The sequence below is a fragment of the Bombina bombina genome, chromosome 4 (genome assembly GCF_027579735.1).
Source record: "Bombina bombina isolate aBomBom1 chromosome 4, aBomBom1.pri, whole genome shotgun sequence".
Taxonomy (NCBI): domain Eukaryota; kingdom Metazoa; phylum Chordata; class Amphibia; order Anura; family Bombinatoridae; genus Bombina; species Bombina bombina.
In genome coordinates, this window is record NC_069502.1 from 939,802,178 (window position 1) to 939,817,307 (window position 15,130).

Below are 15,130 nucleotides of genomic sequence, written 5' to 3' on the forward strand. Positions count from 1 at the left end.
GTACAATAAAAAATTAATAACATAATAATACAAATAAAGGGAGGGAAATATAAAAATATAAAACAGAGGAGGGAAAATACTCGTCTCTGTGTCTTTAATAAAATCTAGATTATACCTTCATAATTTAGGATAATCCGAATTTTATTACAAGACCAGAGACTCATATTTTGCTAGTTTAAAGCAACTAACAAAATAAGTTAAGCGAGGCATGTTCAATGGGTTTAAAATAAAATTGTTTAAAAATAGAATCAGAAGACCAGTCAGCTGCATCTAAAATTTGTTGAAGGGTAGCAGCTTTCAAAAATGCTTTAGAAGCGGCTTATCCTCTAATAGAGTGAGCGGAAAAAGATACATCAATACCTGTTTCACTCATAACCCATTTAACCCACCTGGCTATATATGTAGAAGACACAGGATTATGAGGAGGAATAAAGGATAACAAAAGTTGATTAGAAGCAGAAGTACGAAAGGAAGAAGTTCTGCGTTCATACTCTTTGAGACTTACAACCACACAAAGAAGAGGTTCAGAAGGTAAATAAGGATAGAATATAGAATTAGAAAAAGATTTAGTTCTTTTAGAAATAAAGAAAGTAACACCTTCAGGAGTAAAACGTTTAGAATTAAAATCTAAAGCTCTAACATCAGAAACTCTACGAAAACAAATTAAGTACAGAAGGGTAGCTAATTTAGCAGAAAGTTGCTTCAAGGAAAAAACTTAATTTGAAGGCCAGGATTTAAAAAGAGAGAATATAAGGTCAACATCCCAAAAAGAAGAATATTTAGGAGCCGGAGGTCTTTTAAGTTTAATTGCTTTCATTAATTTGCAAATTAAAGGGTGTTGACCCACTGGAAAATTATTAATAAAAGAATGTTTAGCAGAAATGGCATATCTAGAAACATTAATAGTTCTGTAAGCTAATCCTGAATCAAAAAGTGATGTAAGGAAATTAATAATATAAGTTATATTAACTGAAAGGGGATCCAAACCTCTTTCCACGCACCATCAAGACCATCTGGTCCATGCGGAAAAATAACATTTTTTGGTCCCAGGGGCCAATGAGCCTTGAAGGAGTTCCTCAGCTTGTTGTGATAAACCCTGGAGAGATGAAGATTGCCCGAAATTGACCAAGCTATGAGACGAAGAGATTCTTGAAGGATAAGATTGTGAGGATGACCTTCTGGATTTAACAAGAGAAGGGGAAAAACAGGATGAAGAACAGGATGGTTGACAGACAGTTCTAGAAGAGATGGGTACCAGGGTTGAGATGGCCAGAGGGGAGTGATTAGGAAAATTGAAAGAAGATCCGGACGGACTACCGATATGGTTCTCTGAATCATCGAAAAGGAGGGAAATGCATAAGCTGTCTAAAGAGGCCAGGGGTGGAGAAATGCATCGATCGCCAAAGCATCTGGATCTGGACGCCAACTGAAATAGGGACGAATCTGAAAATTCAGTCTCGAAGTGAACATATCCATCGAAAAAGGACCTCTGAGAGATTGAAGCGAATGAAAAACTTGATGATGAAGTTTCCAGTCGCTGGAATCTGTCAGATACCGAGAACCCCAATTCGCTGAGACATTGGATAAACCTGGAATATATTCTGCTCTGACAGAAATATTTCTGTCCAAGCAAAGATGAATGAAATCTTTCGTAATAATCGATAAATCTCTCGATTTTGTACCACCGAGGCGATTCAAATAGCGAACTGCAGAAATATTGTCCATTCAGAGTAAAATGGACACTGGAAAATAATCTTTGACAAAACTTTTGACTGCAAAAGAGCCTGCCAAAAGTTCTAAGCAGTTGATGTGAAAACGTTTTTCCTTTGAAGACCATTTTCCTCCCGTAATTGAGGGACCGCAATGAGCTCCCCAACCCGAACGACTTGCATCGGATTCTATAATTAGATCTGGGGATTTCCCGAAAATGGCTCTCCCATTCCAAGCTTCTATATGGGAGAGCCACCATGAAAGTTCTTCTTTGGTTTCCGAAGATAGGGGAATCAAGTGTGAATATGAAAGACCTTTTTGAAGGTGAAAGATTTTCAGACGTTGAATTTCCCTGTAGTGAAGAGGAGCAGGGAAAATAGCCTGAATAGAGGATGGGAGTAACCCAACTATTCTGGCTATAGTCCTGATGGGAACCAACGATAAAGAAAGAGTTTTTGAAATTTCTTTCTTGATATTCACAATTTTTTCTTTGACAAGACTGAGAGTAGAATTCGATGTGTCTATTAGGAAACCTAAAAAGGTTAAAGATTTTGTTGGAGAAAGGACTGATTTCTCTTTTTTGACTAAGCAACCTAAATTTTCCAGAATATGCATAGTCAGATGGAGTTGAGAATTTAAAATGACCGAATTCTGATTCATAATCAAAATATCATCTAAATAGATAAGACGAACACCTCGTAAACGAAGCCAAGTAATAATAGGTTTCATTAATTTGGTGAAAATCCAAGGAGCTGAAGATAAGCTGAAAGGCATGCAAGTGAAACTTCAAATTTTTTGTTCCCAATAAAAAGTGAGACATTTCCTGTGTTCTTGAGCTACAGGGACTGTAAGATAAGCATCTGTCAGATCTAATCAGACTAGATAATCGTTGTCTAGAAGGCAATCTCTGAGAAGATGAATACCTTCCATTTTGAAATGTTGATAGACAACGAAAGCATTTAAGGATCTTAAATTTATTACTGGACGAAATTGGCCATTTTTCTTTTTTACAAGAAAAAGATTGCTTAGAAAACAGTCTTGAGGATTTAAAGCCGGCTCTATGGCTTGTTTTGATAGAAGGTTTGATATTTCGTTTTGAATAGAAATTCTGTCTGAAACTGAAAATTTTATTGGAAGAGGAGGAGAATTTTGAAAAGGAGGAGAAATAAAATCTATAAAAAGACCTGAAACAGTTTGAAGAACCCATTGATCTGTGGTGATCAGGTTCCAATTGTGAGAAAAAAAAGAGATATTCTTCCTCCTATTATGTTTAGGGAAGAAACATGAGATTGATGAAAATAAAAATTTACCTTGTGGATTACGGGATCTTTGTCTCGAACGCTGGATCCTTGGATTCCAAAATCTTCCTCTGGAGGTGAAGAAAACAGTGGAGACTGGGTTTTGATATTGTCTTTGATGTTGAAACTGTTGGTTTGAGAACTGAGACCTATTGGGGTATGAAGCACGGCCGGGAAAGCGGCCTCTAACTTTCCCAGCCTGCTCAGAAAAACGATCTTGATAAAAGATCTTTTTCATGGACGTTCTCACTTTGTTTAAATTAGAAAAGGTGTTAACGTAACTGTTTAATTCCTTAATAAATGTGTCTCCAAATAACAAACCCTTAGTGTCAGGATGAATTTCGTTTACGGCAAAATCACATACTCTGCGGTCAATCCTAAGTATATTGCGTCTGCGCTCAGTGTACATAGCTGAGTTAGCATTGCCTAAAAAGGTAAGCATTCTTTGCAGCCATTCTCTCACAATGACTGGATCTAATAAAGAATTATCGTAAACTGCTTGTTCAGATAAATCAAACAATTTAGATTGGGTGCCAATAGTATCTAACATTTTATCTTGGCATATCTTCTGCCCTATCCATACCTTTTTTGAGTTTAAATCCTGGTGAACCTATACATTTTAGAATTTTTGGATCAACTTCTGGGGTGCAACTAGCATTATTTGGAAGAATGGGTCTGGGACACTCAGCCCTCATTTTATTTCGTGAATCCCTTTTTAAGGGTTGACGTAGTTGATAGTCAATAAAGTCAGCAATGTCTGAAGAAGGGCACCATTCTGAAGATCTTGGATGATGTAAATCATCTGCATTGAATCTAGGGTTACCCAGACAATCAAAAAATTTTACTTTATCAGATTCCAAATGTTTAGATTTTTTCAGACATTTTTTTAATTTTTTAATCTTCGGAGAAGCCGAAGAATCTTCAGAGGAAGATTGAGAAAAATAATCCTCAGACTTAGCTGATTCCAATGAGGAATCAGAATTATATTTGGTCTCAGAACATTCGTCAAAATTATCTTTATTGGCCAAAGCCTCTCCCATTAGTAACCTCTTGGGAGTAGAGGATAAAGCAGGTGTTTTCCTTCCTTTCCTGCAAGGAACAGCATTACTAGCAGCCAATTGGCGAGATTTTTTAACCAATTTTTCTCCAACATAGGTGTGTCCGGTCCACGGCGTCATCCTTACTTGTGGGATATTCTCTTCCCCAACAGGAAATGGCAAAGAGCCCAGCAAAGCTGGTCACATGATCCCTCCTAGGCTCCGCCTACCCCAGTCATTCTCTTTGCCGTTGTACAGGCAACATCTCCACGGAGATGGCTTAGAGTTTTTTAGTGTTTAACTGTAGTTTTTATTATTCAATCAAGAGTTTGTTATTTTAAAATAGTGCTGGTATGTACTATTTACTCAGAAACAGAAAAGAGATGAAGATTTCTGTTTGTATGAGGAAAATGATTTTAGCAACCGTTACTAAAATCCATGGCTGTTCCACACAGGACTGTTGAGAGGAATTAACTTCAGTTGGGGGAACAGTGAGCAGTCTCTTGCTGCTTGAGGTATGACACATTCTAACAAGACGATGTAATGCTGGAAGCTGTCATTTTCCCTATGGGATCCGGTAAGCCATGTTTATTAAGATAGTAAATAAGGGCTTCACAAGGGCTTATTAAGACTGTAGACTTTTTCTGGGCTAAATCGATTCATTATTAACACATATTTAGCCTTGAGGAATAATTTAATCTGGGTATTTTGATAAGATTATATCGGCAGGCACTGTTTTAGACACCTTATTCTTAGGGGCTTTCCCAAATCATAGGCAGAGCCTCATTTTCGCGCCGGTGTTGCGCACTTGTTTTTGAGAGGCATGACATGCAGTCGCATGTGTGAGGAGCTCTGATACATAGAAAAGACTTTCTGAAGGCGTCATTTGGTATCGTATTCCCCTTTGGGCTTGGTTGGGTCTCAGCAAAGCAGATACCAGGGACTGTAAAGGGGTTAAAGTTAAAAACGGCTCCGGTTCCGTTATTTTAAGGGTTAAAGCTTCCAAATTTGGTGTGCAATACTTTTAAGGCTTTAAGACACTGTGGTGAAATTTTGGTGAATTTTGAACAATTCCTTCATATTTTTTCGCAATTGCAGTAATAAAGTGTGTTCAGTTTAAAATTTAAAGTGACAGTAACGGTTTTATTTTAAAACGTTTTTTGTACTTTGTTATCAAGTTTATGCCTGTTTAACATGTCTGAACTACCAGATAGACTGTGTTCTGAATGTGGGGAAGCCAGAGTTCCTTCTCATTTAAATAAATGTGATTTATGTGACAATGACAATGATGCCCAAGATGATTCCTCAAGTGAGGGGAGTAAGCATGGTACTGCATCATTCCCTCCTTCGTCTACACGAGTCTTGCCCACTCAGGAGGCCCCTAGTACATCTAGCGCGCCAATACTCCTTACTATGCAACAATTAACGGCTGTAATGGATAATTCTGTCAAAAACATTTTAGCCAAAATGCACACTTATCAGCGTAAGCGCGACTGCTCTGTTTTAGATACTGAAGAGCATGACGACGCTGATAATAATGGTTCTGAAGGGCCCCTAAACCAGTCTGATGGGGCCAGGGAGGTTTTGTCTGAGGGAGAAATTACTGATTCAGGGAACATTTCTCAACAAGCTGAACCTGATGTGATTACGTTTAAATTTAAGTTGGAACATCTCCGCATTCTGCTTAAGGAGGTATTATCCACTCTGGATGATTGTGACAAGTTGGTCATCCCAGAGAAACTATGTAAAATGGACAAGTTCCTAGAGGTCCCGGGGCTCCCAGAAGCTTTTCCTATACCCAAGCGGGTGGCGGACATTGTAAATAAAGAATGGGAAAGGCCCGGTATTCCTTTCGTCCCTCCCCCCATATTTAAAAAATTGTTTCCTATGGTCGACCCCAGAAAGGACTTATGGCAGACAGTCCCCAAGGTCGAGGGAGCGGTTTCCACTTTAAACAAACGCACCACTATACCCATAGAAGATAGTTGTGCTTTCAAAGATCCTATGGATAAAAAATTAGAAGGTTTACTTAAAAAGATGTTTGTTCAGCAGGGTTACCTTCTACAACCAATTTCATGCATTGTCCCTGTCGCTACAGCCGCGTGTTTCTGGTTCGATGAGCTGGTAAAGGCGGTCGATAGTGATTCTCCTCCTTAGGAGATTATGGACAGAATCAATGCTCTCAAATTGGCTAATTCTTTCACCCTAGACGCCACTTTGCAATTGGCTAGGTTAGCGGCTAAGAATTCTGGGTTTGCTATTGTGGCGCGCAGAGCGCTTTGGTTGAAATCTTGGTCAGCTGATGCGTCTTCCAAGAACAAGCTACTTAACATTCCTTTCAAGGGGAAAACGCTGTTTGGCCCTGACTTGAAAGAGATTATCTCTGATATCACTGGGGGTAAGGGCCACGCCCTTCCTCAGGATCGGCCTTTCAAGGCCAAAAATAAACCTAATTTTCGTCCCTTTCGTAGAAACGGACCAGCCCAAAGTGCTACGTCCTCTAAGCAAGAGGGTAATACTTCTCAAGCCAAGCCAGCTTGGAGACCAATGCAAGGCTGGAACAAGGGAAAGCAGGCCAAGAAACCTGCCACTGCTACCAAGACAGCATGAAATGTTGGCCCCCGATCCGGGACCGGATCTGGTGGGGGGCAGACTCTCTCTCTTCGCTCAGGCTTGGGCAAGAGATGTTCTGGATCCTTGGGCGCTAGAAATAGTCTCCCAAGGTTATCTTCTGGAATTCAAGGGACTTCCCCCAAGGGGGAGGTTCCACAGGTCTCAGTTGTCTTCAGACCACATAAAAAGACAGGCATTCTTACGTTGTGTAGAAGACCTGTTAAAAATGGGAGTGATTCATCCTGTTCCATTAGGAGAACAAGGGATGGGGTTCTACTCCAATCTGTTCATAGTTCCCAAAAAAGAGGGAACGTTCAGACCAATCTTAGATCTCAAGATCTTAAACAAGTTTCTCAAGGTTCCATCGTTCAAAATGGAAACCATTCGAACAATTCTTCCTTCCATCCAGGAAGGTCAATTCATGACCACGGTGGATTTAAAGGATGCGTATCTACATATTCCTATCCACAAGGAACATCATCGGTTCCTAAGGTTCGCATTCCTGGACAAGCATTACCAGTTCGTGGCGCTTCCTTTCGGATTAGCCACTGCTCCAAGGATTTTCACAAAGGTACTAGGGTCCCTTCTAGCTGTGCTAAGACCAAGGGGCATTGCTGTAGTACCTTACTTGGACGACATTCTGATTCAAGCGTCGTCCCTTCCTCAAGCAAAGGCTCACACGGACATCGTCCTGGCCTTTCTCAGATCTCGTGGATGGAAAGTGAACGTGGAAAAGAGTTCTCTATCTCCGTCAACAAGGGTTCCCTTCTTGGGAACAATAATAGACTCCTTAGAAATGAGGATTTTTCTGACAGAGGCCAGAAAAACAAAACTTCTAGACTCTTGTCGGATACTTCATTCCGTTCCTCTTCCTTCCATAGCGCAGTGCATGGAAGTGATAGGTTTGATGGTAGCGGCAATGGACATAGTTCCTTTTGCGCGCATTCATCTAAGACCATTACAACTGTGCATGCTCAGTCAGTGGAATGGGGACTATACAAACTTGTCTCCGAGGATACAAGTAAATCAGAGGACCAGAGACTCACTCCGTTGGTGGCTGTCCCTGGACAACCTGTCACAAGGGATGACCTTCCGCAGACCAGAGTGGGTCATTGTCACGACCGACGCCAGTCTGATGGGCTGGGGCGCGGTCTGGGGATCCCTGAAAGCTCAGGGTCTTTGGTCTCGGGAAGAATCTCTTCTACCGATAAATATTCTGGAACTGAGAGCGATATTCAATGCTCTCAAGGCTTGGCCTCAGCTAGCGAGGGCCAAGTTCATACGGTTTCAATCAGACAACATGACAACTGTTGCGTACATCAACCATCAGGGGGGAACAAGGAGTTCCCTGGCGATGGAAGAAGTGACCAAAATCATTCTATGGGCGGAGTCTCACTCCTGCCACCTGTCTGCTATCCACATCCCAGGAGTGGAAAATTGGGAAGCGGATTTTCTGAGTCGTCAGACATTGCATCCGGGGGAGTGGGAACTCCATCCGGAAATCTTTGCCCAAGTCACTCAACTGTGGGGCATTCCAGACATGGATCTGATGGCCTCTCGTCAGAACTTCAAAGTTCCTTGCTACGGGTCCAGATCCAGGGATCCCAAGGCGGCTCTAGTGGATGCACTAGTAGCACCTTGGACCTTCAAACTAGCTTATGTATTCCCGCCGTTTCCTCTCATCCCCAGGCTGGTAGCCAGGATCAATCAGGAAAGGGCGTCGGTGATCTTGATAGCTCCTGCGTGGCCACGCAGGACTTGGTATGCAGATCTGGTGAATATGTCATCGGCTCCACCATGGAAGCTACCTTTGAGACAAGACCTTCTTGTTCAAGGTCCGTTCGAACATCCGAATCTGGTCTCACTCCAGCTGACTGCTTGGAGATTGAACGCTTGATCTTATCGAAGCGAGGGTTCTCAGATTCTGTTATCGATACTCTTGTTCAGGCCAGAAAGCCTGTAACTAGAAAGATTTACCACAAAATTTGGAAAAAATATATCTGTTGGTGTGAATCTAAAGGATTCCCTTGGGACAAGGTTAAGATTCCTAAGATTCTATCCTTCCTTCAAGAAGGATTGGAAAAAGGATTATCTGCAAGTTCCCTGAAGGGACAGATTTCTGCCTTGTCTGTGTTACTTCACAAAAAGCTGGCAGCTGTGCCAGATGTTCAAGCCTTTGTTCAGGCTCTGGTTAGAATCAAGCCTGTTTACAAACCTTTGACTCCTCCTTGGAGTCTCAACTTAGTTCTTTCAGTTCTTCAGGGGGTTCCGTTTGAACCCTTACATTCCGTTGATATTAAGTTATTATCTTGGAAAGTTTTGTTTTTGGTTGCAATTTCTTCTGCTAGAAGAGTTTCAGAATTATCTGCTCTGCAGTGTTCTCCTCCTTATCTGGTGTTCCATGCAGATAAGGTGGTTTTACGTACTAAACCTGGTTTTCTTCCAAAAGTTGTTTCTAACAAAAACATTAACCAGGAGATTATCGTACCTTCTCTGTGTCCGAAACCAGTTTCGAAGAAGGAACGTTTGTTGCACAATTTGGATGTTGTTCGCGCTCTAAAATTCTATTTAGATGCTACAAAGGATTTTAGACAAACATCTTCCTTGTTTGTTGTTTATTCCGGTAAAAGGAGAGGTCAAAAAGCAACTTCTACCTCTCTCTCTTTTTGGATTAAAAGCATCATCAGATTGGCTTACGAGACTGCCGGACGGCAGCCTCCCGAAAGAATCACGGCTCATTCCACTAGGGCTGTGGCTTCCACATGGGCCTTCAAGAACGAGGCTTCTGTTGATCAGATATGTAGGGCAGCGACTTGGTCTTCACTGCACACTTTTACCAAATTTTACAAGTTTGATACTTTTGCTTCTTCTGAGGCTATTTTTGGGAGAAAGGTTTTGCAAGCCGTGGTGCCTTCCATCTAGGTGACCTGATTTGCTCCCTCCCATCATCCGTGTCCTAAAGCTTTGGTATTGGTTCCCACAAGTAAGGATGACGCCGTGGACCGGACACACCTATGTTGGAGAAAACAGAATTTATGTTTACCTGATAAATTACTTTCTCCAACGGTGTGTCCGGTCCACAGCCCGCCCTGGTTTTTTAATCAGGTCTGATAATTTATTTTCTTTAACTACAGTCACCACGGTATCATATGGTTTCTCCTATGCAAATATTCCTCCTTAACGTCGGTCGAATGACTGGGGTAGGCGGAGCCTAGGAGGGATCATGTGACCAGCTTTGCTGGGCTCTTTGCCATTTCCTGTTGGGGAAGAGAATATCCCACAAGTAAGGATGACGCCGTGGACCGGACACACCGTTGGAGAAAGTAATTTATCAGGTAAACATAAATTCTGTTTTTGCTAGTTTTAACAGCACTGGGAACGGTTCTTTTTCTTTTAACCGCCTTTTTTGAAGATTTATTAATTAAAAATGTGATTTTCTCTAACATTGAATTCATAGAGACATCAATCATTTTTTGAACACCTTCAGTATTGAGTGAAGGGTTTAATTCAGTATTCATATTGATTATTTTTTTTATAAGTTTTATCTAAATAATAAATAAAATTTTATAAATGAATTTATTAATAATAATAAAATATCAAATAACAATAAATAAAAATTAATAACTCATAAAGATATAAATAGGCAATGACCCCCAAGAATTGATAAGATAAATATATATATATACAAATTAAATTAGAATAATATTGAATGTGTAATAATTAGACAGGGCAGTAGATGGAGACACAGACCATGAAATGGATAATTTAACTGAATAAAATGTAACCGGTTGTAAACTTTTACCAAAAGAGCAACAAAGTTGCGACTATCCTAGCCAAATACCTCAGCTGTACTGAGCAGACAAAAGGGGCGGGAAAACGCAAGACGGAACTACGTATCCAAAATGGAGACGAAAGCGCATGCGCACACCGCCGAGGATTGAAAATGGACGTCGGAAGGGAATAACAACACGGAGGACAGTAAGAAAAGACAAGACGGATACCATAAGCGTAAAATTTTCAAAAGAAGGGATAAAAAGATAATCGGAAGGGGCAATATCTAAGATATTGGTACAAACAAAAACTATATTAAGTCAACGAAATTAAACGAAATAAAACGTATAATCTATCTAACCTGTATTATCGATCCAAACAGACAAAATTATAGCACTAAAAAGAAATTAACCAACAAAAAATGTAATAAAATGTTTAAAAACAAAAAACAAATATATAATATATATATGTAGAAAACAAAGTAATAGAAAAAATGGAGACCATGGCAAAACACAAATTATAACAGAAAAAAGTTTAATAGTATTGAGAAATTCAAATAACACAATACTTATCTTTCCTGCAGCAGTAAAAGAAAGAGGGTTTGCTGCTGTATATTGGACAGTTTATAGGATATATTATTAACCTGATTGGCTACTTTGTTTTGGTCTAATCAGTTCTCCATTGCTATTGGTCACTGATCTGTTCACTGTTTTTTACTGTCTTTTTCAAATATTGACAATTATTTATATTTTTTTATGTATACTTTTAAAACTGCATTTAAGTAGTAAAGGAAAGAAAGCCAAATATGAGTCTCTGGTCTTGTAATAAAATCTGCAGGCAAATAAAGTCCTCCAGGAGGCTGAGAGGAACTGCAGGGCACTGTATGTGACGCCATAGAGGCTTGGGACATTTGAGAAGAAACCTGTGGCATTGCCTGAACAGCATCATCTTGAGAGACATTGGGTTCAGAGGGCAACAATTTATCTTTATATTGACGTGTTCTAGCTAAGCATGCAGCACAGAATTGTATAGGCAAAACAATTTGTGCCTCTAGGAATAACAAGCATTTGTCAATGAAACACAGAGTCTTGGTCCATGTCCATAATACTAAATAAAAAAATCCCCAAATTGTAGAAATTTTTTAAATACACTGTCACTTTAAGAATTTTTAATAACTCAATTTGGCTGCCAGAAGTCTCTTAAACGATCATATAGTAGATCAACACTGAAGAGACTGAAATTCAATGACGCCGCTTCGCTCCGTGAATATCCGACAGCAGGGAGAAGTCACATGACCGGCAGAGAGAGAAAACTATGCAGCAAGTAAAAGGCGTGCATTTCCCTCTGCCTACAACATAAGATGCAAGTAGCTGCAGCTGGTTTCAAACTCAAGCAGTTTGTCATTTATCCTGTTCTAGCTAAGCAAAAAAAAAAAAACCAACTGCCAAATTTTAGGTTTATACATAAATCCCTGTATAAAACATAAGCCACACACATACTAATATGACATATTCTTCTGAAGTGCAAGTCTCCACGACCTTGAAGACAAAAGCACTTACCTGCAGTCTAGCTGTCCGGCAGAAGACAGCTTACAAGGTGTGAAAGGACACATACTCCTTACAGAGACCTGTAGAAAAAAAAGAACAAAGTAACCAACTCTGGCTTTTTGTACCATGGGCAGCAATGTCTTAGGAAACTAAGCAAGGACTACCTCACAACTTCCTAACTGATTAAAAGCCACCACAACTCTACTGAAAAGATTGATGTGGACTCGGCTAAACCCAAATCCTTGCTTGAAGGGAAAAGTACCCGAAAAAGGAATTTATTTCTTCAGACACCAAACTTCACCTCCTCCATTGACAGAGGCAAAGAGAGTGACTGGGGATTATGGGTAGGGGAGTGACATTTAACAGCTTTGCTGTGGTGCTCTGTGCCGCCTCCTGCTGGCTAGGAGTGATATTCCCACTAGTAATTGAATGACGTTGTGGACTCTCCATATCTTAGGAAAGAAATTAGATTTCTTCTTAAATAAAATGTTTATGGAATCGCATTTTACATAAATAATATTTGTTCTTTCTTTCTCTACTTTTTTTTTTTAACAGGAGGTCTTAGGTTATAAAGTTGACCACCAAGTATCTGTTTACATAGTAGCAGTATTAGAATATATTTCCGCAGATATTTTAAAACTTGTTGGAAATTATGTACGGAATATACGGCATTTTGACATTACGAAGCAAGACATAAAAGTAGCAATGTGCGTCGATAAGGTAGGATCACATTCCAGTCTCGTGTTAATTTCTTCCCTTCTGCAGAAATATGTTTTCATGTTAAACTTAATTTAATAGACAAAAGTTGCTTTTTAAATGTCTATAGAAAAAAAGTTCAAATTCTGTTCTGATGATATCTAAAATGTGCTTCCATGTTTCAGATTTTGATTTTAAAATGTCAAGAAAAAAAAAAAATCCCACAATTTCTATGTTGCTGTTATGTTAAGAGTTTTTGTATGTATAACCATAGTAGTGTCATTTAGCCGTGATTATGAATATTTAAACAGTGTCAATATAAAACTGATTCAGATAGAGCATGCAATTTAAACAACTTTCAAATTTACTTCTGCATTCAAATTGACTTTGCTTTCTTTGTATGCTTAGAAAATTACAGGGGCAGCAATACACTTCTGGGAGCTAGCTGGTGTTTGGTGGCCGCACATATGCGTATGGTCTTAGGTTCACCTGCTGAGTTCAGCTAGCTCCCAGTACTGTGTTGCTTCTCTTGAGCCTATTTAGATTTATTCTTCAACAAAAGATTACAAATTAACAAATCTGTTTTGATTATAAAAGTTAATTTAAAAGTTCTTTAAAATTGTATGTTCTGCTTAATTTTGAATTTACTGCCCATTAAACACACCTTGTTTATGTAAAATTGTGCTTGTACGCTAATCTTCCAGTATTCATACCCTCTTTTTCCTTTCTGTAGGTATTGATGGACATGTTTTATCAAGATGAAGAAGACATGAGCTTCCTAAACTTAGCAGAAGAAGAACCATCTACGTTAGGGGAACAAACATACTATGATCTTGTTAAGTCGTTTATGGCTGAAATTAGACAGTATATAAGGGAACTGAACCTCATCATCAAAGTGTTTCGAGAACCATTTGTATCTAGCCCAAAATTATTTTCCGCTCACGTAAGGATTAAACTGCATTTACTAGTTTATTTTGTATACACTAAGGGTATTTCACTTCCATTTAAAGGGATACTAAACCTTTTTTGATGATTCAGATAGAGCATGCAATTTTAAGCAACTTTCTAATTTACTCCTTTTATCAATTTTTCTTCTTTCTCTTGGTATCTTTATTTTAAAAGCAGGAATTTAAAACTTAGGAGCCGGCCTATTTTAGGTTTAGCAGCCTGGATATCGCTTGCTTATTGGCGACTACGTTAAGCCAACCAATAGGCAAGCGTAACCCAGATTCTGAACCAAAAACGGGCCTGCTCCTTAGCTTTAAATTCCTGCTTTTTAAATAAAGATATCAAGAGAACAAAGAAATATTGATAATAAGAGTAAATTAGAAAGTTGCTTAAAATTGCATGCTCTATCTGAATCATGAAAGAAACATTTTGGATTTAGTATCCCTTGAATTACTGATTACTGTAGTATTGCACTTATCAAGTTCTCACTTTAACATATTTTTCTTCTTAAACGGGAAGAGTCCACAGCTGCATTCATTACTTTTGGGAAATACAGAACCTGGCCACCAGGAGGAGGCAAAGTCACTCCAGCCAAAGGCTTAAATACCTCCCCCACTTCCCTCATCCCTCAGTCATTCTTTGCCTCTCGTCACAGGAGTTTGGTAGAGAAGTGTCAGAAGTTAGAGTCTCTTATGGAGGGCAGTACTCTTTGCAATGGGACAGGAGTTTTAAGTAATCCTATCAGCCTCTCAGTGAGAGCAGCGATGAAAGTTAGAGTCCGTTGATGCAGGGAGGGTTTTCCTGCGAACCCATCCCAACTCATGACAGCTCCTTAGTAATCAGCGTTTGACGAGTTTCGCTGCCTACCTTTATTTACTCAAGTCCATGTCAGAAGCGAGGCTACTATCTGTCACACTTGAAGGGCCGTGTTCCTGTTCCACGGCGTAGATTCTGGTAAGATCGTTTAATTTTATTTTGATATGTGAATGTAATGTTAACGAAACAAGGTAGGGTCCCTTGGGACTCCTTTTATCTTAATGAGGAATCGTGGGTTAATATCTCCTGAGGGGGGTTATTGAACAGGGGGGACTTTAATCATGTTTGTTATGTGGTTCTATCTGCTAATGTGTAGCAATACCTAGGCTCTCTGCCTTTCGGGAACATAACGGCCTTATTTCAGTGATGCGATCTCTCGAGATTGCGCACCCTTTTGGTGACTGGCACGGTTCACCTCATGATGGATGCGGTTACACTGTTTCTCACTCCCGTATGCTGGCTGTGTGCAACAGAGAGAGTCTGGCTCGTGAGTTGTCTGGTTCTCAGGAGGTGGTGAGTGCCCCAGCCATTGTGGGTGTAAAAAGGGTGCCAGTTAGTTTTTGTCATTTTTGTTATCCTAAAATTATGGAGGATTCTGATATGTTAGACATGGATGTCTCCGATACGGAGAATGCGTCTTGTGATGAATATGAAATGCCCCGGGTAATCAATGCCCATCAGTTATGTTCCGATT

The 15,130-nt window shown here is 39.7% G+C and overlaps 1 protein-coding gene across 1 annotated transcript in view; it reads left to right on the forward strand.

Moving 5' to 3' along the window:
- Window positions 1–15,130, forward strand: part of SOS1 (SOS Ras/Rac guanine nucleotide exchange factor 1) — a 728,117-nt gene that overhangs the window by 93,683 nt on the left and 619,304 nt on the right. The window contains exons 3-4 of the mRNA XM_053712591.1: window positions 12,532–12,696; window positions 13,406–13,615. Of these exons, the coding sequence (XP_053568566.1) occupies window positions 12,532–12,696; window positions 13,406–13,615 (375 nt within the window). The remainder of the gene's footprint in view (window positions 1–12,531; window positions 12,697–13,405; window positions 13,616–15,130) is intronic.